This window comes from Drosophila nasuta, chromosome 3 (genome assembly GCF_023558535.2).
Source record: "Drosophila nasuta strain 15112-1781.00 chromosome 3, ASM2355853v1, whole genome shotgun sequence".
NCBI lineage: Eukaryota > Metazoa > Arthropoda > Insecta > Diptera > Drosophilidae > Drosophila > Drosophila nasuta.
Genome location: NC_083457.1, coordinates 40,086,756 through 40,108,738, shown reverse-complemented (window position 1 = coordinate 40,108,738; position 21,983 = coordinate 40,086,756). Strand labels below are relative to the sequence as shown.

The 21,983-nt window shown below is 40.0% G+C and overlaps 1 protein-coding gene across 8 annotated transcripts in view; it reads left to right on the top strand.

Annotated features, from left to right (window-relative positions):
* Nucleotides 1-21,983, top strand: part of LOC132793845 (RNA-binding protein Musashi homolog Rbp6) — a 226,160-nt gene that overhangs the window by 136,434 nt on the left and 67,743 nt on the right. For all 8 annotated transcript variants that reach the window (XR_009633154.1, XR_009633153.1, XM_060803955.1 and 5 more), the window contains one exon: nucleotides 14,907-14,999. Coding sequence is in view for 6 of the 8 variants with exons in the window: in XM_060803955.1 (XP_060659938.1) it covers nucleotides 14,907-14,999 (93 nt within the window). In the remaining 2 variants the exon portion in view is untranslated. The remainder of the gene's footprint in view (nucleotides 1-14,906; nucleotides 15,000-21,983) is intronic.

Below are 21,983 nucleotides of genomic sequence, written 5' to 3'. Positions count from 1 at the left end.
TGATTGCAAGCTAAACAGACACACACACTTTGCTCGCACTTTGTTTCCTCTGTGCTTTCCATTTTGCTCCCTCTTTACTCCTAGTTTGCTCCCTCTTTCAGTTGTCCTTCGGCGGAGCTTTCGTTTTAGTGCACTGTCAGTTTTGTAGCTCAACCCTCAATCGTCCAATCAATGACTGCGAACTACGCGCATTTGACCGAAATCACCTCGTTGCCCTGCTTTCCCCCTCTCTTACCCTCTCTCCCTCTGCTCGTGCCCCTTTTTGTCATTTCCATTTGTGTACGAAGCAGCCCTCATCCTGCCACATCCTGCTTGGCCCGTTTTGTGCACAGGAAATGTTAAATGATAATGCGCGGCACGCATAAAATGCAGTTGCAGTCGCAGCAAGTTGCTGTTCGCTGTTCGCTGTGTGTGTGTGCGTCACACATTACGTATACGTAATTTTTATTGCGTATACGTAATGCATTTTGATTTCAGACAACACGCAAGGCAAACCCTGAGCGAGGGAGGATAGACGGAGGTAACAATTTAAATCGTTGGCGGTCATTTACGTGCACGCCATGCAAAATGCATGGCAAAAGTGAATGAGAATGAATACGAAAATACGCATGCGAATACAAATGTCTCTCTGTCTGTGTGTGTGTGTGTATATGTGTGTGTGTGTTGTCTACTTTACGGCGCGTGGCCGTTATTTCCGCTTTACGCGTTGCCACTAATAAAAATCGTTTAAAAAACCGCATGACAGCAACAGCAGCAGCAGCGACGTTAAATAATAACAATCATGTGTAAATTTTTGCAGCGCATCGCCCACGCAGCAAATTCCCTTCCTGTCCCTCTCCTATCCTCTCCTATCCTCTCCCCTCTCTCTCTATGGCTGCCTGCTGCACCCACTCGACACAGCAAGCGAGAGAAAGAGCTTCACTCTTCTGACAGATTTATGTGGCCCGACAACTTCAAACTGCAACGCGGCGCAATAAATCTCAGCTACAAGAGGCAACAGCAGCAGCTTCCTCTTTCTTTCCCCTCCCTTTTCCCCTTCGCTGCTACTTGCTCCCCATCTGCAGTTGGCTTCTTCACTTCTATCTGAACAGCTGCAACGCTGGCTAAGCTTATTTGTCTATCTGCCTGTCTCTGATTGTCTCGCTTGCTTCTTCGTCTCTTCTTGCTTTGTCTTCCATTACTAAAATTAAAATCGCGAGGCAAACGCGTTTTCTTCTGCGATTCTATTACCAAAAGTGACTCACACCCGAAAATCGAGCATAAAAAAAAAACAACACAGAAATATTCTTCTTACTATTTGCTTTGTTGTTGTTACTTCTTGACGGCTTTTACACTTTTAAACGTCGCATTATTTCCGCCTCTGCTCTTGGCCATCTTCCCTCCGTCGGTTGTCTGGTCGTGTGCGATATTTCGTCTTGTCTTTTGGCAAACGAAAAATACGTTAAATTAAATTATGATTTCAGTGCTTGGCCCCCTCTTGGCTCATCTCAATTCGCTCGAGTCGAGTCTCTCTCTCTCTCTCACTCTCTCCACTCGTCTCTGGCATCAGCTGTCTGGCTGTCTGCCTCACTGTTTTCATATTCGTTAAATTCATTTTGGCGCGTTGCTGTTTTTTTTTTCTTTTGCCTTATTTTATTTTTCATTTTTTTGCATTATTTTTTCTTTTTTTTCACTTTTTGGTTGCTTGTGCTAAAATATTTGCCTGCCTTGCGCACGTTCTGTGTCCCTTCCATTTCCCCTCTCTCCTCAGTCAGTCACTTAGTCAGTCAGTTAGTCAACAAGCGGCTGCCGCTCGGGACGACCGCAGTGTGCGTGCTTTTGGTGTCGGTGTCTCGGCATACGGAGAATCCGGGAATCTGTGAATCTGGCATCCCAAACGCATCCCCAATCCAACAATTTTGTTTTTTTTTGCTCTGAGCTCAGTCTCTGCGCAAATTTTGTTATGCGGCTGCAAATCTTCAACAATTGCCCTGATTTATAATTTCTGCTTAGCAATGCAAAATACTTGAGCCCGCTATAGGGAAGAGAGGCTGGAGCAGGGGGGAGGACAACGGCTGGTCGAGAGGCGAGTGGCAGCTGCCAGCGTCGCATGTGTTGGCTTAGCATACAAATATTTTGCTGTTTGTTTGCTTTAGTGCGCATAAATGGCGAAGAGGAGGAAACTCACTGCACGAAGAAATGTGATGAGTACGTTGACAAGAGAGCTGCCTAACCGCTATGCACACTACCTACCACGCCCGTCCCCTCCCCCTTCCCCTGGTCCACCCCCGCACTGTCATGCATAATCCTGGCAGGCTGCTGCATCAGCCGTACGTCTCTGGCTCGTCATAATGTGGCTGGTAGTGCGCTTATGCATAATTTACCCGCTTGTCAGCCCACAAGAAAGAGACAGCCGCATTTCGCTGTAAGAGAGAAAACTCTAGAAGAGGGAGAGAGGAGGGGAGGGGAGAAATATGTCAGAGCTGAAAAGCCTAGTAAAGTCAGAGACACATCACATCGCATCCGCATCGCTTTGACTTTCGTAAACTGCCAAGCAGACCTCAAGTCTCTCTCTCTCTCGCTTTCGTTCTTCAACTGTCACCACAGCAGCGAACCAAGTTTAGAGTTTGAATTTCAGAAAATATATTATTATCGTAGTGTAATTATAAAGCAAAATGCTATAGACACAAAGCGAGCAAACAAAGCTTGCAGAAGAAAAATATATATTATGTTTATTTTAAAGTGTAAAACAGCACAAGAAAATTAACAAAATAAAATGAAACAAAACTATATTGTAAAACATAATATATATGCATATAACGTAAATTAGCATTTTTTATTTCTGAGAATTTAGTTGCAAACCGATACAAATAGTATATTTACCACAACGGTCCAATTTTCTAAACAAAAATGTGTGCAATGATTTTTGAAAAATGTATCTTTAAAATATTTGTCATACTTTTAATTCGCAAATGAAATAATCACCAACTGATAGTCAGACAAATATTCAAAAACAAAACAAAAAATTAAACTGAATAGCTTGACTCGATTTAATTGAAAAGCAGGATTGCAGCATTTAGCTTAATATTATATCTTCTCAAATAGATAGCTGCTGCATGGCACAAGTTGCCATTATTAGTTATTTATGCCTCACAATAAATCTAAGGATAGCTTCGAAATGAAAGTCAAATTTAACTTCAGCTAAATTAAAAGTGATATATGACAGGCAAACAAATGCTGGTCAGATATTATTCTATATGCTATATGAATGGCTCTTAAGCTATGAATACAGCAAATATATATTTAGCTTTAATGAACGTTTAGTGAAAGCAATAAGTAAAATCAATATTGAAGTGCAAGCTGAAACAAATTTTCAAATATTGACTACTTTAATAAGTTTTTAACTAACATTTGCTAATGAATAGGTGGTATATAAGTTAACTATTGAGATCTGCTTAATTTGTTGCTATAATTTTATACTTTATTTAAATTAAAATAAAGTGTAGCTCAGTTTTCCCTAAGTCAACATTCTAATGAAAGTTGAGATACATTTGTAACTATAATAACTTTCAAGTTTTATCTAAATCGACATTAAAATTAAAGCTGAACAAACTTTCTAAATATGTAATAGTGACAATTTAAATATATATTTAGTATCATTTGCTTATGGACAACATTATTAGTTAGCTGTTAAAGACCGTTCCAAGTATTTTTGCTATATTCTCATTTCTGATATAATTCTATATGTTATTGAAAAATGCATTTGTTAAACTCATTTAGATCAGATCAATATCTAATGAAAAGCTAAAACAAATGTCTAAATACAACATCGATAAATTTAATAACTTTGTACATCCATTCGCTGTTAAACAACTATATTAGTTAGCTCTTTGACACATGCTAAAGCAGCCAAGGACTGTTTAAATTTTAGCGAGCGTTCTAAGCAGTTCTTTTTTTGTGCGTCTTAGTCAGAGTCTGAGTTGTCGTGTCTGTAAGTTATTAGCAAGCGAGTGAAGTATACAGAATTGTGAGCAGAGTTGAATTGAATTGGATGGCCAAAGAGATGGAAAAAGGAGGAAGGACAGGGTGAGAAAGAAAAACGCTGCTCCTGCTCATGTTGTTGACTGATTGCTTTGGCGGCGCCCAAGACAAGAACAAAACTCAGGATCAACCCAGGACGAGAAAAAGAGCGAACTAAACACAGAAATGCGTGCGCCATAAATTAAAGTAGTTTTAAGTTCTTTTTCTCTACAACATTTTCTTTTGCTCTCTGCTCTTGTTGTTCTTGTTGTTGTTTTGTTTGTGGCTATTTCTTTGTTGTTGTTGTTGTTGCTGTTGATGGTTTTGGGTTACGCTGTCATGGGGCGGGGGGAGATGGAGAAGGTTGGAGTCAGAGTTGGAGTTGGGGGATTTTTAGCATTTCTGGTACCGCCCGCTGTTTGAGTTTGTGTTTTGTTTGGTTGGTTTTTACCCTAAAAATAGATACACAAATGTGTTTTAATGGTCGCTTTTTGCCTCGCGTTTTCGTTTGCTTTCGCTTCTGCGTTACGTTTGCGTTTGTGTTCGTCTTTCTGTCCTTCTTCTTCTTCGTCCTTCTCCGTCTCCGTCTCCATCTCCAATCTCTGCCGCTTTGTTATGCCGTCTGTCGTTTTTCTATGTGACTGAATTTATTTGGTTATTCTCATGCTCCACGTTTTCTCATTCTCATTCTCTACTCCTGCTTTTTTTGGCCACATTCTTCCTCATTTTCTCATTCAGCTAACGAATGTTGTTATATCTTTGTGCGTGTTTGCCAGCCATTCGCCAAAAGTTTCCTGGCCGCCTTTTTTGCCGACTCTCGACTCGACTCGACTCGAGTTGAGTCTTTGCTTCTATTGCTGCCGCTTGTGCTGCTTGCCACACGGGGTGGCAAATGGTTTGATTTGATTAATGAATGTTCTAATTAAGCAAAACCGTCACCTAAACCCGCCTCAGCTGCCATTTGACCTTGGCCAAAAACAAAAATCTCCCCCACAAAACCTGGCTACGAACCCAACTACAAAACTAAAGCGAGTTTTGTGGCGGATAAGAAGACAAATTATTTGGCCGAGTCAGGAATTACATTACATTTCAGTTCGTTGCGGTGCGATGCGGTGCGGTTCGAAATCGCTCCACATTTCATTTCGATTTTGTGTTTTGCTTTGTTTCGTTACTGCAAGTGATTAGCGTTAAATGAAAGTCGAGTTCGTCGCTCGTTCAACACACTAAAACTTTATCGAAATTGACTCCAAATTGTTTTTCTCTTCTCTGATTGTCTTGCGCCACAAATTTCAATTATATGCCCACCTCTCTTATATTTGTTGTTGTTCTTGTTGTTGTTGTTGGGCTTTGACTCTGGCTCTGTGATTGCGATAATTACGTAATGGCCACTGCCTAATGATGATTGGGGACGGCTCCTGAAGTTTATGAGCATAGTAATTGCCGTAAGTGTAAATGCCTTGCCTCGACTCTAGACTCTCGACTCGACTCAACTCGACATCAACTTCAACTGCGACTCCGACTCCGTCTTCAACTTCAACTCCTCTCTCTATACTCTGTTCTTTATCGCTGTTGTCTTCCTCTTCTGGGGGCGACGCTTGTGCACTCAGTTATGTAAATTTAAAACTTTAAGCACAAGTTGTTGCTGTCGCTTTGTCCTCGGTCCTTCGCTTGCTTGCTGTGTCCTGTGTGTGTGTGTCTGCCATATAAATTTAAACAATGTTGAAAACATGCTGCGTTGGCACTTTTTAACCACGCGCCACACACACACACATACACATTCACATACAGCCAGACACACTCTTGGCAGCATTTATGCTGTAGTCGCAAAAGTGTTGCATACGTTGAGGAGCAGCAGCCAGCACACACAATTTACATACTCTGGTGCTCTTCCAGCTTCCAGCTGCCACACATGTGCATAAGTATGTGTATGTCTCTGTGTCTGTGTGTGTGTGTGTGTATTTAATGTCGAAATTATGGACGACAATTTTAATGACAATTCAACTTAACATTAGAACGACAACAACAATGTCGACATGCGACCAGCAGCAACAGCAACAGACTTTGCTGGTCGTTAGTCGCTGCTGCAATAACAACAACAACGAGTAACAACAACAACGAAAAGCAACAACAAGCATGACTGGCTTGGCAGCATCAACGGCAGCAAAACAGTTTCCGCATCCGCCAGCCGCCATTGTGCCAGGATGCCAATGCCACACACACATACATACATACACTCATGCCACACACACACACACACGCATACATCTTACTTACATGTTGCTGCTGCTGTCGACGACAATGCGTGTGAGTTAAATGTATGCGCATAAATTAATAATTAATTACACAGAATTACATTTCGGGCTTGTTGTATAATATTCATTATTGTTATGCATAAATAAGGAGATGTTTCTTCTCCTCCTCCTACTCCTTTTACTCTCTCAGCAGTTGTAGTCCAGCTTACATATATGAATGTGTGTGTGTGCCTTTGTGTGTGTCACTCAATTTGTGAATGAGCTGCGCACATTTTCGTTTTGTTAGTTTATGTTGCAGCTCATTAAAATGCCAGCAAAAGCAGCGCTCACCAGCTGCCACTTTATTTTCCCCCCTCTCTCTCTCTCTCTCTTTGAATTCAACTCTTTCTTTCTGCAGCACTTTGGCTCACATCAATCTTCAAATGTATTTATGCGGCGCTTGTAATATATTTCATTTGATTTACAAGCTACGACGGTCCGAGCAAAAAGCAGAGCAGAGCAGAGCAAACGGTCAGACAGGACACACGATTTGCATTCCTTTTGATGCGGGGCGCTTTTAGTCCCTCGGGCATATTCAAATGCTGATTTTGCTCCAAACACACACAAACACACACACAGAGAAAGACCGACAGCAACTATGGCAAAAGGAAGCCCATTATCCCTTGTCAGTGGCACAAACGTGTTTATTGGCTCTGCAAGGACACATTGCCGCATAAATATCAACGAAATTAAGGCGCAAAATATTTGCCAGGGCAATAAATCAACAGCGTGTGGCCCTCTGTCTCTCTTCATCTCTCTCTATGTGTGTTAGTGTGTGTGTGTGTTTGAAGGAAATTGACCAAAAAGTATTAGTAACGGAAATTGCACAAATTTTCGGTCAAGCAACTCGTAGGGATAACACACACACACACCCAGATACACACACATACATCATACGTAGTCAGGATGCGGATGCGGTGTGTGAGCTCAAGACAAATGCTCCCTGGCTGTCTCGCTGCGTGGTCATTTTAATTGAAAGCAAGACAAAAGCACAATGGCATTGATGGAGCAGATCGAATATGCACAGACAACAACAACAGCAACAACGACATGATAAACACACACACACACAGAGTCAGAGAAACAGACAGACAGCTAAAGCTGAAGCTGGTGAAAACTATGTGTGTATGTGTTTTCCGTAGGCCTTTCGGCATTGTTCTGCATTACACTACCTTCTTCTCTCTTTATGTGCATGTGTGAGTGCTTGTGTGTGTGTTTTGTCAAAGTTTTCCTTGCCATTCAATTCTCATATTTCAAATGGCGCCTCGCGCTCATAAGTATGCAACACTTTTTCCCACGAGCCCCGGCAGCCATTTTGTAAAATTTGCATGGATAATTTGTCACTTTGAATGATGTTGAAGCTTTTTGAGTGGGTTAGACGAGCAAACTCACTCCCTTTCCCCCCTCCCCGCTTTCTACAACATGCAAAAATGCTTGCGGGAAGTGCGGCAAATGTTACAAATTGTTGTCGTTGCTTGACAGCCGTCGTAAGAGAGGAAGCTGGGAGGCATTGGCAGCCGTTGAGGGACGTTTGAAGGCGTAATGGAGTTGGTTGTGTAAATGCCTTGTGTCGCTTTCAAAATTTTGGGCGCACACTCACACACATATAGAGAGCTAACACATATAATATAACATAATAGGAACATGAAGAGTTTTGTCGGGGCAAAAAACAAGTTTAATAAACCCGCCTTTTGCCGACTAATTTGACAATAAAAAGCAAATGTTTTTCGGGCACAGAACGCACATACCTATAAAAAATAAAAAGGGACATAGGGACATGCTTAGGGGTGAAGGGGAAGGAGGTAGAGGGGGGAGGGTGACTAGCCTACCCTTTTTTATGGCACACACATGCACGCTAACAGGTTTAAAAATTACATTTAATGACAATTGGCATTGCACACAAAAACCAGGCCAACCAAGTCCCTGGCCACAATCAGATATACAAATTCAAACAAGAGAGGGGGGCGAAGGTGAAAAGTGAGGAGAAAGGGGTGGGGAGGAACATGTGTAGCGAGTCAAAATGGCTGGCAAAAGTTGACTCGCTTGGCAATGGCAATGGCAATGGCATTCTCGACAGGTTCGCGCAATTTCCACCCAAGTTGCTCCCATTAGCCACATAATTTTAAGTGTGTGCGTGGCGCGAATTGTGCGGCTGCAAAGGGTGGGTTAAAGTGCGGGGCGGAGTGCGGGGAGTTGGGGGCAGAGCTCATTTAATATTAAAAGGATTTATGAGACATTTTCCTTTCATTTTGACAACGCCAAAAAGGACGCGGCCGGACGACTGAGGCTCTGGATGAATGGGGTACAACAAACGTGGCAAGGGGGAGAGGGGGAAAGGGGTGTAGTGTGCACGTCGCTGAATGGCGAATGAAAATTCTCTCGTCGTCGTCGTCGTCGACGTTGATGAAATTTTCGCTTAACAGAATTTGTGACGCTTCGCGTGGCGTCGTTGCCTACGCTCGGTTAAAGGGTTTTACTTTTTAGTCTCAGTTCCACTTTAGCATATAACCGACCTTTCCCTCCACTTTCCCTCTCTCCTATCCTGCCTCCACTTTTGCTATTGTTGTGTTGCGCGCAGCGTGGCAACTTTTGCGCTGGTTTAGCTTACGCCTGGGAATTATTTGAGTGCTTTTTGCCAGAACAGAGCCAAGCAGAACATCAGCCTCCTTCTGCTAAGCGTGTGAAAGTGCAGACGCCGACAACCGCTGAATGTATCAAATAAAAGCCTGCTCACAATGTGTACGTGTGTGTGTGTATATCTTTGTGTGTGTGTGTGAATTTTGACAGATTTGAAAATTATTATGCAAAATGAATAATTTAGTTGAAAGTGTTAAATTGATTTTACCCTTTCACTACACACACATACACACACACACAACCCACGTCGGAGATGATGGCAATGCCGTCGCTTGATTGCCAGCGTTGATGGCCATTTCCTCGCTTGTTGTCTCTCTTCTTCGTCCCTGCACTCCACCTGAAGGGCCGTTAAAATGAGCTTAAGAGTGCCAAAAATGGTATCAACTATATTTGAGTATTTTTCGAGCTAAACATTACGCACACACAAACTCCTACACAAAGGCATCTTAACGTCAAGCAATAAAGTTCCATAATATATGGACGAAGTGTGGGGAAAGGATGTAAAATTTTATAAAGCACTGTAAACCCATTTGATTTGATTGCTAATTTAAAGCTGCATACCATGGATTGACATGCTTTCACGTTGATAAATTTCAAATAACCGAATTTGATAACCAATTTAATCGAGCGAATAAGTAAAAATAAAAAGACTGCAATAAATTCTAGAAAGTTATTTAAATTAAAAAAAAAAATGATAGCAAATCTGATCAAGCAAATAAATAAATATAAAACGACTTCAATTAACATTAGAGAATGAATTTGATTTTCATTCAAAATTTCTTGTGGAAAAAATGTGCTAAATGGTGCATTTAAATTTAGCTATTTAGTTATGTTTTGCCTCTTAAATTGTTGGCAAATTCACACATGAACAGTTATTGCAATAATACTATTTTTATTTATATCCACAAAACATTCGTGTCTGATTAAATTGAAAACGTTGAACATAAATCTTCTAATTTGTATGCTTCGTAATAATTGATTTAATAGTAATTTGTAAATCATTTCTTGGTATAAGTTAAAACAGAATACTTTATTGTTAAGTCTAAGAATCAATTTACAAACAATTTTTTATTCAATTCTTAGAAATCCTAGCAATTAAATGTTATAAGTAAGAAGTCACTTTGTTATAGTTCCTTTGAAAACTAAATTGTGAAATCATCAGAAGTATTCAATTATCTATTAAATAGAAAATAAATTGAAAAGTTTGTTTATTTATGCTCCGAAATTTGTTCATCTTTCTGTTTTACACCTTTGAAATATTCCATTTAAAATTAGAATAAAACAAGAGAGAATCATCGGTTGGCCTTTTGACAAACAAATTGTGAAATCAACACAAATTATTTCCTAAATATAAAGCGAATTGTAATTCATGTTTATTTATGCTTATACTAAAATCAGTTTTTTGATTTTTATTTTACATCCCACCTGAAACTCAACATGAAATTAAAATAAAATTGAAGAGAATATTCAGTTGACCTGTTGACAAACAAATTGTGAAATCAGCAGAAACATTCGATTCTCTCCTAAATAAAAAATAAAATTGTGTCCTTTTAGGTTGCATTTCTGAAATATTCAATTGCAGATTAAAATAAAATTGTAGCACATAAATAAGTAGAGAATATTCACTTGCCCTTTTTCCATTGTAAAATCAGTAAAAATATTCCAGTGCCTATTGTAACGTTTGCAGATTTGTAATTCTTCTTTTACCAAAATCAATTTTTCCTTTCTGTTTTACAACTGTGAATTGTCTGCGAGACTGTAAAGCAACTTAACCGATCAACCTTTGCATTCGTTCAAAAATCAAAGTCAGAAAATTGGACTGCAATTGATTTGAATTTTGCCACTCGTACTTTATAGCTGTTAAATAGCTGCAAAATCGATTTAGCAACATCAGCAACATCAACCTGTAAATGACTCTCTAGAGAATTGTATTTCAATTAACAACTCGAAGCATTTAAGGCTGTCAATCGAGTATAGCTTTATCGTAGCAGTGAAAGGAGCAGCTTGTGTCGAGCTATCGTTATCTCGTATGTGTGTGTGTGTGAGGAACACCTTTTTGTAATAAAACAAGTTTTAGCATGATGTAGCCAAAAATTGTAGTCAAATGTGGGCAACAACTTTTGGCTATCTCTGCTTGTTAGACACTGCAACCAAAGTCGAAAGAGAGCTGACTCCTCCTCCAATCCTGACGTCATTTGTCAAAAATGTGTTGTTCTTGCTACACAAAGAAGGGTCGAGGCCAACCCAGTCTTATAATCGTAGTCATAGTCGCTCTTTCTATCTCTCTTTCTCCTCTTGTGGCTAATATTGACATTCCTAATCTGTGCAGTGCTGTGGTCCCAGGCGGTGGTGGTGTTGGCCCCGTTAAAATGCCGTGTCACTTCGTTAGTATGCGTGTGTGGTGCCATTTGCTAAGGTCAGATCATGGAATTGGAATTGGAATAGGAGTATTAGGATTGTTTTTTTTTTTCGGGGATGGAGGGAGAAGCTTTGCTTGTTATTTGTGGCTCGACTTCCTTGGGTGTGTTTTGTTTTTGATTCATGCCTCGCTATCAGCACTGGGCGTGTTTCACCGAGTCTCCCGCTGTCACAGCTCTTGCTGTTGATGATGACATTGCGAAGCGTAGTCCAGTTTATTAGTTTAAGTAGCTGCCTCATTGGCAGTGATTAGCGGCAGCCAAACGCTGCCAAATGCCAACTTTATATATATTTTCAGATTGCTTTTTAACCACACTGCAATCTTAGATACTTTTTTATACCCGTTGCCTATAGGCTTGAAGGGTATTATAACTTTGTGTGGGCAAGAAATGTATGTAAATGGCAGAAAGAGGCATCTACGACCTCATCAAGTATATATATTCATGATCAGCGCCAACAGCCGAGACGATATGGCCATGTACGTTTGTCCATCTGTCTGAATGTCTATCTATAGGAACACCTAGATCTCAGAGACTATCAGAGATAGAGATGATTTTTATCGGCAAGACTTGTTTTGTTTTTTTGTTTTTCTTTTAAATTTTAGCCTCGCCCCACTTCCGACAAAAAACGAATCACAAGCGTAGTTTTGAAGTTCGATCCGGTTTTTTAACCTACAATAATAACTGCAGTATTTATGCTTTCTGTATTGGTTGCGATCATACAAAAATTGTAGAAGTTATATTAGAAAAGTTTTGAATGGGAAAAAACGCATACTTACTACAGATTTTATTGCCTTGGCTGACAATCTGGTATATTTCAAATGCAGCACTATATCAACATACCTAATATAGCCATTAGTATATATTAGTATTTTAGCGGTATTTACCAAATGTAGCTTTTGGTATATTTCAGCATTTTTGTGCTATATTAATATGGTCCATTTAAAATGAATTCCGCACTATTTTGCTCGCATTAAAAATAGGTAGCGGGTATCTCCTAGTCAAGCCCACTCGACTGTAACTTTCTTAGTTGTTTGGATATGTTTGTTGGACGTCATGTTGTTACCACTTTCTTGACGGCTTTTTCTACTCCTGCAATTTTTTTTTTTTGCAAATTGTTAGTAGCACGCCCGCAGCGAGACGCAAACACACATAGAACTAGAGAGACCCAGACCCAGACCTAGTTTGAGAAGCAGTCTCCGACTCCGACGCAGTGCAAGACCTCTGTGCTCAGTGTGTGTGTGTGTTTGCCCAACCTGTGTAAAGTGCAGTGCACAAAACACACACACATGGAGAAGACGAGAGGCGACTCTCGAGTCGAGTTAAGTTGGGGGAGAGTCGCTCGCAGTCAGGACACGGGCCAAAGCGATTTGCTTTGCCAAAAGCTGCATGACTAACTTTGTTGTAGTTGTACTTTTTGTTGTGCGTGAGTGTATGTGTGTGTGTAAGCGACAGCACAAGTGTTTTAATTTTACGACATTGTATGAATTTTACTGCCGGCACAGCAGAAACATCAGCACCGCTGTTACATATCGTTAGCTTCCTTAACGGACGTATCCCACATCTTCTTCTTCTTCTGCTGCTGCTGCTACTTCATCCCTTCTTCGCATCCATCCCTCGTTTCACACAGTTGTCTGTGTCTGTGTAGTGTGCCATGCTCATAAATTGCAGCTTGCAAGCTTCAGTGCAATCAGCGTCATCAGCTTCATCCGGCCCCTGCAGCAGCCCAACCCAAAACTCTGAAGGACCATGGGCCAAAACAGACAGCCTGCGAGTGATGGAGTGTCGAGAGGGGAGAAGCGACTGAAGCGAAGAGCATTGCGTACCACAGCAATGCGGCTAAACGGTTTAAATATCACAAAAAAAAAGAATTGCTACACTAAAAAATTGCTTAACGAACCCAGTTAGTTCTGTTGATAAACGTTTCAGCTAAACCAATTGCAACTCCAACTCTCGCTTCTCATACAATGTCATATTGAATTAATGTCAAGAGAAGGGGAAAAAAATTAGAGTAGTGGGAACCAGTTGAGCTGTCAAAGTAGTGTCAAAGCACGCTGAAATCGAACCAGTTACGAAAAATGAACTCAACTAGAAGTGACTGATTGAACTATGTCTAAATCAAGCTGCAAATGATTGATTGAAATATGCCATTGAGTGGTCATCAGAATTTGATTAATCGCAGCGGAAATTAAAACAGAAATCGAACTGTATCAATGCGAGATAGAAACGAGTTTTGCAACAAACGCATTGATCACATTTCGATGGATGTCAACTGCAACAAATATCAATGGAAGCATTTTATAAACTTGCTTCTAAAAGTGGTCTAACATCAAATATCTGGAATCTTACAGCTTATAAAAATTAGCTTAAAAATGATAATTATCAAATTATACAATTCTTCTAAGGAGTTTATTAAATAGACGTGCTCTTGAATTGAAATTTCAATGGGTTTAAGTGAAATAAATGTACCTAAAAATTGAAATATTATATTTACAAAATCTATAATTAAACTGAAAGTATACTGAATTTGGAATAACAAAATTATATGAAGATAATAATTATAATACGTTTAAGAAGAATTGCAATATTTCAAATTTAAATTACATTTTTAATGAGCTTATATTTATTTTACTTTGTTTTATAATGTAAGATTAATATTATTATCATTAAATTTTTAATTCATTTGGTAAACTTAAAACAATAATAATAACTATTTATTAATTTGTATTATAATGGGAGATTAATAGTATTAAAATTAAATTATTTATTCGTTTATTTGACTTTTAACCAAAATATACCTAATGCTGTTGTAATTTTTAAAGTAGCTAGTTCCACAAACTCAACTTTTGAGCTAACTAGTTAACTCTTTTGCGGAACCAGTTGTGCTTTTCAGCAGTTTTGTAGCGAACGTGCGCAATTTTTTTGTGGCCCACTGTCGCTTAACTGCCGTCACTTAACGTTAACAGTTTACGCTTGCCTGCGGGCTAAAAAGGCTGGCGTTGCAATACGCACACACTCACACATAGAGAGAGTGAGCACACACATGTGCTATAGTTGGTTGTGTGTGTGTGTGTGTTTGTCCTTCTGGCGTCTTTGCCTCGCCATCATTTTCGGTGCTGCTGCTGTTGCTGTTGCTGCTGCTGTGTTGCGCTAACTGCGTAAAGTTGGCACTTGAAACTGTCAGCTTAAATATGCCAGCTGCACACATACTCGCACACACTCGTATACAATACACACACACATGCGGCCACTACATAAAGTGCACAAAATGGTCGACGCATGGCGAAAGTTGGAACTGCTGTAAGTTACAGAAAACCCAGCTCAGCGCGACTCTTATGGCTCCTTGCAGTCTGGCGAGCCATAACTTTTGTGTGTTCCCCCCTTCACTGTCTCTCCTCTTTGGCGTTCCCGCTCAGCGACTTAACATAAATGTATTTTTAAATGCCAAGCTACAGCTAAATTAAGCAGAGCGTTCATTTGTTGATACTTTACTTTACTTCCCAAAATATATTTTATATTAATTCGCAACTCTCTCTCTCTCTTTTTCTGCTCTTCTTTCTAGATGGTGACGAGAACGAAGAAAATCTTTGTGGGCGGCCTCTCGGCGCCCACCACGCTGGAGGATGTCAAAAGCTACTTTGAACAGTTTGGTCCGGTAAGTGCTCGAAGCGCAAAAATTGCAAATCAAATCGCACCGAAATAACAATCGTACCTTTTTTTTATAAGCATTTCTGTCTGTGCCAAACTTGCGAAATAATAATAATAATAATAAAAAGAAATCAGAGCGACAGTTGCCGAAACGAAACCAATCATGCAATCTATGCGCACTGCGCGTGTCATGTTCCCCCTTTCACTCTCTTCACCCCTCTCTCTAATCTGCTCCCTAGGTAAATGCTGCTGAGCAATGACACCTTCACTGACTGCCACTTGCAACGTTTTGTTTGATCAATAAAAACGCCAAAAAAAACACACACACACACACACAACTCAAAGAGTAAAAAACTCTAGCCAAAAAAAAGAAGAAAAGCAAAGGAATATACATATATATATTTTGTATGTATATCCGCAGCAAATTCAATCTTGACAAGTACTGCAAAGCGCAGACGATGGCCCGACACATCGATGCCCCCTCCTCCTGCACCCCTTTGGCACCTCCTCTCATCATTTTACCCAATTTTTGCCACTGCTGCTGCTGCTGCCTATAGCTTCTCTATGTAGTACCTGCAGCCAAAGCAAACTCCACTTAAACAGCGGCTTACTCACATGCAGATTGAGTATGACTGTGAGTGTGTGTGTACGGGTGTGTGTGTGTGTCTGTGTGTTTGCGGCTGAGTGCTGTTCGAGTGCTCTTTAAGTTCTCCATTCAGCCATGTTTGGCAGCGGCGGGAAACTCGTTGCCCCAGACTTGTTATAGCGCACAAAACAAATTTTTTAGCACGAGAACAAAAAACAATTTTTGTGTGTTGTGTTCTTGATTACGATACTAAACGAAAATCGATTTGTTCAACGCGCTCGTCGCTTTTCGCTCTTCGATTTTAATGAGCGACTAGATCCTTCAGCCATCGCAAAAGAGGGGATTTCATTAACGATATGCAAAAAAAAAACACGACCGAAGTAAAATAAAAAGAATCAGGGAATAAAGCGTATACGCTCTCAAAGCATGCGGGCTTCTTCTATCGTAAATCTTTAATAAGTACTATGAGGGATAAGCAAAGTTTTCCTCTACTCAGCGTGTAAAAAAGTTGTTCGAGTTATAAAAAAAACACACACACACACAAAACAATGGAAGCAGTTTTAAGATTCACTTTAGATTTCAGTTCGTGGAATGGTGTTAAGCTGCGTTTATCGTATAACGTTTAGAAAGCATTTTTTTTTTTTTGGAGCTTCAACAAGTTGATTGAGGGCAAAGACTGCGAGCAGCTTTTGAAGCAGTTCAGAGAAGCTATAGCTTCCTTTTGGAAATAATTATTATAAACTCTCCCAACTTCCATAATAAAATATTGTTCAAGGATCGCAATTTCATGCACCAAATATTTCGCTCAAATTTATTAGTTCGATTAAGATTCTGCTCGAATAAATGAAGCACTAAACTCTGAAATTTCTTTAGGATTTGTTTTTAGCGAAAAGATTTAAGATGTCTTATCAAATACTAATAAAAAATCGAACATTTATTATATATTTGCAACACAGCGCAAACTTTCGTTTGTTTCACACACATCTGCAGCTCAAATTACGGAGTAGAAAAAGGGACGCAACTTTCAGCTTTTCACGTTTTTGGAGTGCAAATCCAGCTGTGTTCACACCTGTAGTAAGTGGAAGTCATCGTTATGTCATTTAATACTGCCCCACATTTTGCAATCTCTCAACGGATTTCGAAAAACTTCTCTCAACGACCAGCAAAGTGTGTTCCAGGTGTGAGACAAAGAGTGGTGGAGGGAGAGGAAGTGGGAGGGAGGGGCAGCCTCCTGATAATTGACACAAATTGGCGCAACTTTTTGTCAGCTCTTCAAACCGCCAGCACGTCAACTGGCATTTGCGATGCCTCATTGCGCCCGCGCCCACGACAGTCGATAATGCGAATATAATGACGACGCCATTCTATAGTCAGTCTCTCCTCTCCCTCTTCTTCCCTCCTCAACGTTCCCTCTTCTACAGCACTCAGTGCCAAAGCACATAAACGCCCATCAATCAAATCAGCGCTGTGTGCAAAATGCTTTTAAGTAATTTTCATCATAACTGCGAATGAAGCTGTCAAAATGTGTAACGATCAAATAGTAGTTGAAACACCTACCAATTGCCTAGGTGAGAGAGGAGGGAAAGCAGGGAAAGCTGAGAGAAAAGCACTTTCATTTGTTTCAGCAGTGGAGAAAACAAAAGGGGCAGCGAACTTAACCAAGCGCGAATTCCTAATGGCAAACTTTTCAATTAATCCGCATTTCGAAAGAAGAAAATTATAATAATAATAACTTGGCTACCGATAATGCACAGGAGAAGTGGATGGGGAGGGGAGGGAGAGGTCTGGGCAATAAGCTTTTGCAAAAGTTTCGACAGGCAAAACAACAGCCAGCAAATGCCTGACTGAGCTCTCTCTCTCTCGTTCTGACTCAGCCCCGTCTCCACATACATACTCATCGTATACTTGGCCAAGTTATTGATTACAACTAATCCCCTTTTGGCTTTTGCCTGCCGCCTCATTGAGCAGCGCTTGCAAGAAGAGAGATTTACGTTTTGCCGGCCATAAACAAAATAGCAAAATGGCAAAAACTGCCCCACGGCAAATGGCGGCTTAGATGTTAGCTGGCCGTATCCGTGTCCCGGATCCGGATCAACAACAGCAACAGCAGCAGAAGCAGCAGCAGTTGAGCTACCGGGCCAGGTGGCCAGCGAGGCGTTAATGACTTTAACGGCCATTTTTCTTTCTCGTGCCCCAAAGATAGAAGAGAAAGATGGTCGATGGTAGAGATTGCCTTTGTCGTGAGTTGTGTCGATGTCGTTGTCATTGGAGAGCGAGAGAGAGACGATGGGCACACGGTAAAGATTGATTAGCCAGGATGACACAGTCAGGCACAGTTCCCCCTCCCCTCCCCACCCAACGACCACATTCAATATGATTAATAGTTGTTGCATGTTGCGTAGAATAGCGACAATCGCAACAACAAAAAAAGAAAGAATGGAAAGTACAGCACAATAGTCAGGGAATAGCGCAAACAACAGCGCGAGATTGTCTATATAGAAATTTATGACCCGAGCAACCAGCCAATTTCATGTTGCCACTACGAGAGAATTTTTTCCCCTCCACCTTCCACTCTCTCTCTCTCTTCTGGTTTTTTTATGATTATTTTTCTCTTGTCGACGGCACATTTTATTTGCATTTCATTTTATGTTTTAAATGTTGCACTGCATTGTTTGCATTCTGTTTTATTCTCATTCTCATTTTGCTTTTAAGGCTTTTGCACATCGCAAATCGCAAATGGGAGAAAAACGAAATATGAATGCTCTAGCAATAAAATATGTAAATATACATTGCCAAAAGGGAACAACTCGGCTTGTAGTTGTTAGGAATTTGATATTTATGTGTATCAAAACTGTTTACAAAATCAACTTTTCCATCAACTTTTCGACTCGCTTGTGGGAGCTCTTCAAAAGTCTGCTATGGAAAGTTGTAGTACTTTATTGAAAGTGCGGCAAGGATTTAGCTTTAAAATTGCTAGAAACGAAAATCACTTTTCTATTTATCGCAAAGCTGCATTTATTGCAAATAATCTGCTTCAATGTTGTTTACAATTTCGTCTATGAAATATTTATTTGATTAACATAAAATCTTATAGATCCTTTTCGGCAACTCAGTTCGTCAATTTATGCGTGAGGCGGCGCTGTATAAATATTTTGTATATACTTAAGAGCTTAACTTTTGGGTGCGTTACTTGCTTAACAGCAAAGTTTTAATTCCCCGCTGTGAAACTATAAAACAAGTATAGTATATAGCATAGTCAGGCTCATTTGCAAACTGATACATTGAAGAGGTGGAGAGAGGGCAAACAGAAATATTCAAGCTGATGACCCCGCACATAAGCCCTCTGATAGTTTGCCACACCTTTTAAATGCAAATCAGAGAGAGAAATGTTTTCTGCCAAATGCGAGAAATGAGAGCAAAACTAAAGGCAAAGCCAAAACCAACAAAACAAATGGCAAATTTCAAATTTTCACTGTGCAAGTTTTTAGTGCAAATGCTTTACATTTAACTGCCACACACACACACACACACACAGACGGACACACGCACGCACACACACATATAGAATTGGACCCCAAAAACTGACCTCAGCTGCTGCAACCTTTGCCACTGATTTTATTGCAACTGCTGCAGCTGCTGCTGCAAACACTGCGATAACAAAAATTTCACATGCACACCGAAGAAGAGAATGTAAAAGAGCGAGACAGAGAGAGAGAGAGATGGAGAAAAATAACAAAAATGCAAAGCTCTTTGGCTAAAAAATTGCAAATAAACTACACATTTTGCAAGGCCCCCTCCGACAACAGTTTCAGGCTACAGCCACAGCTTCAGTTTTAACCTGCAGCTCCAAACTCTTGCAGATCCTTCGTCCTTCCCCTGAGCCATGAGCTTGCTATGGAAATTTCGCAGTGGCCAACTATCAGGCAGCCTGCAGACATCGCCCTGTGGCTTTTAAAGGTGTTTACGGTGTTTGCTTTTGCCCTGTCCTCAGCCCCTTCTCCCCGTGTCCCCCAAGGGTTAGTTAATTTAAGCGCTTTTCATAAGCATTTTATAGTCGGGTCGAGAGAGAGTGAGAGAGAGAGAGAGAGAGAGAGAGAGGGAAGCCAGGCCAAGTGGCAGCAGCAAGTGGCAAAAGTGCAGCCAAAGCTGCCAAATGTCCGACCAAACTAAAGATGCCTTTCCCCCCCTCCCCGAGCTCCAGCTGCACCGCAAAGGCTAAGGACTTTGTGCTGTGGTGCTTGCTCCCTGGGGGCATTAATTATGACAAATCATGCAAAACAAATTGCAAAAAAAAAATTACAAAATGAAACGCAAGTTTTATTAAAAGCCAAATTAATTATTTAATAATGAGTTAATAGTGGCAAAGCATAAGCACCGAGTCCTTCAGCAGAGGGTAAGAGAAGTGAGTGATGTCCTTGGCTTTGCTATGCAAATATCTGAAGAGAACCCTTTGAGTGTTTACATATGATTTGTTTTGCATTTCAATGGAACTTTTAGCATTTTAATTAGAAAATGTATAATATTTAATATAGTGAAGAACAGAGCGGAGATGATGTAAAGGATTGCTAATGTAAAGAAAAGTGCATTAAAATTTATAAAGGCTTGAAAGCTTATATGATTGTGAGCCAAAGCATTTAAGACCTCTACTATGTAGGCGTATAAGAAATAAGAAACAGCAATCAATATCAAAATATTCAACACTTAAATACTAATATAAAAATACAACTTTCTTATCTAGCAAATATTAATTAAATCCTAGAAAATAAACGTTTAATATTAACTGCATTTTAAAACAAATTAAAATTGCCTAAATTGAAGAGTTTTAAAAGCACTTTAGTTGATTTATAGTTCACCACATGAGCTATAAAATAATTACTTACACGCATATATTATATGCTGACATTAGACAAAAAAAATGTAGTCGTTGATTAACGATGCCCTTTGAATTATGTTAATGTGCGGCTGCTGAGGTCAACTCGATTTTAGTAAATCAATAAAAAAAAAGAGAAAAAAGAAATGTGAACTTTGGAAACTTAAATTCAAATTAGACACCGCAAAACCAACAGTTGGCGGTGGGATCAAGTTAAGTTATTATATTTGTACAAAATCATATATCATATCCTTAACGACGACTGTGGCGCATATCAAAAGTTTGCCACAAAAGGGTAGAGAATATATACATATGTGTGCTATATAGAGAGAACCTTTATGTATGTATGTGTGTGTGTGCTGGCTTAGATAGAGTTTCAATTTTGTTTGTTTACCCACCTGCCCGACGGTATCAGGCAGTCAAGCAGTCAAGCAGTCAGTCAGTCAGTCAGTTTAGGCAGTCTTTGGGGTTCCTGTTTGGGTGATGTTTGTGTTGTCCTTGCGTCCATCCTGTCTCTCTCTCTCACTCTGTCTTTGTCTCTCTCTCTCTCTGACTGTGCCATAACTGTGGGCAATTTTTGAGGCATTGCGAATGAAGTGTCTCTTCCCAGTTGCATAAATTATGATGAAGCGCAAATCTTCAGTTAGCCGTATGTAAATGTAAATGAAGGCTTTGTGCCTACGTATTCCTCTGCGTATGTGTGCGAGTGTGTGTGTGTGTGTGTGCACGGTGAGTGGCAGATTTGCATAATCCTTAGCAAAAGGTTTCATGACAACGCTGCTGCTTCTGCTGCTGCTGCTCGACATGTCAATGGGAGCGAGATAGGAAGGAGCAAACGCAGGTGCAGAGACGAGGTTTTGACAAGCCACAAATACTTCAGCACCTCCACCTAAGCTCGTAATTAACAGCAAATATGTATGTGCATATGCATGTGTTGTGTATTAGTGTGTTTGTGTGTGTATAGGGGCATATATGATACACACACACACACTCAAAGCCTGCACTTTGCCAGCTGTCATTTACATAGCCAATTAGTTGTACATAAGCACAACACAACAACATTCTCAACAGGCAACTAGAAGAAGAACGACAAGTACTCAGTCCGTCTCTCTATATGTCTCTCTGTCTGTCTGACTAACAAAATTTCTACCTTAATCCCCGCCTGGCCGCAACTAATTTAATTGTGTTCAATTTGGCATAAAGGCGTTTAATGGCCAACAGCAGGCGGCGCCCCGCATTTGAGCCATCGATGAGCCACAGTTCGCTTTACAATTTATGCATGTGGATTTTTCATATCATGCTCAAAGCGGAGCGAAGTGAAATGCAACAAAATATGAAAGAAAATCGGGAAAAAATGATAGACAAATGAATACTCAGCAATATGTATATTTATATTTAAAATTACAACTAATTACAGAATTGAGAATTTTAGAGTTTTAAATTATAGATAAATATAGTACATGCTTCATTTTTACTATGATATTTTTTGAATGTATCACTATATCAATATACCGGTTAAAATAAAACATGTACTA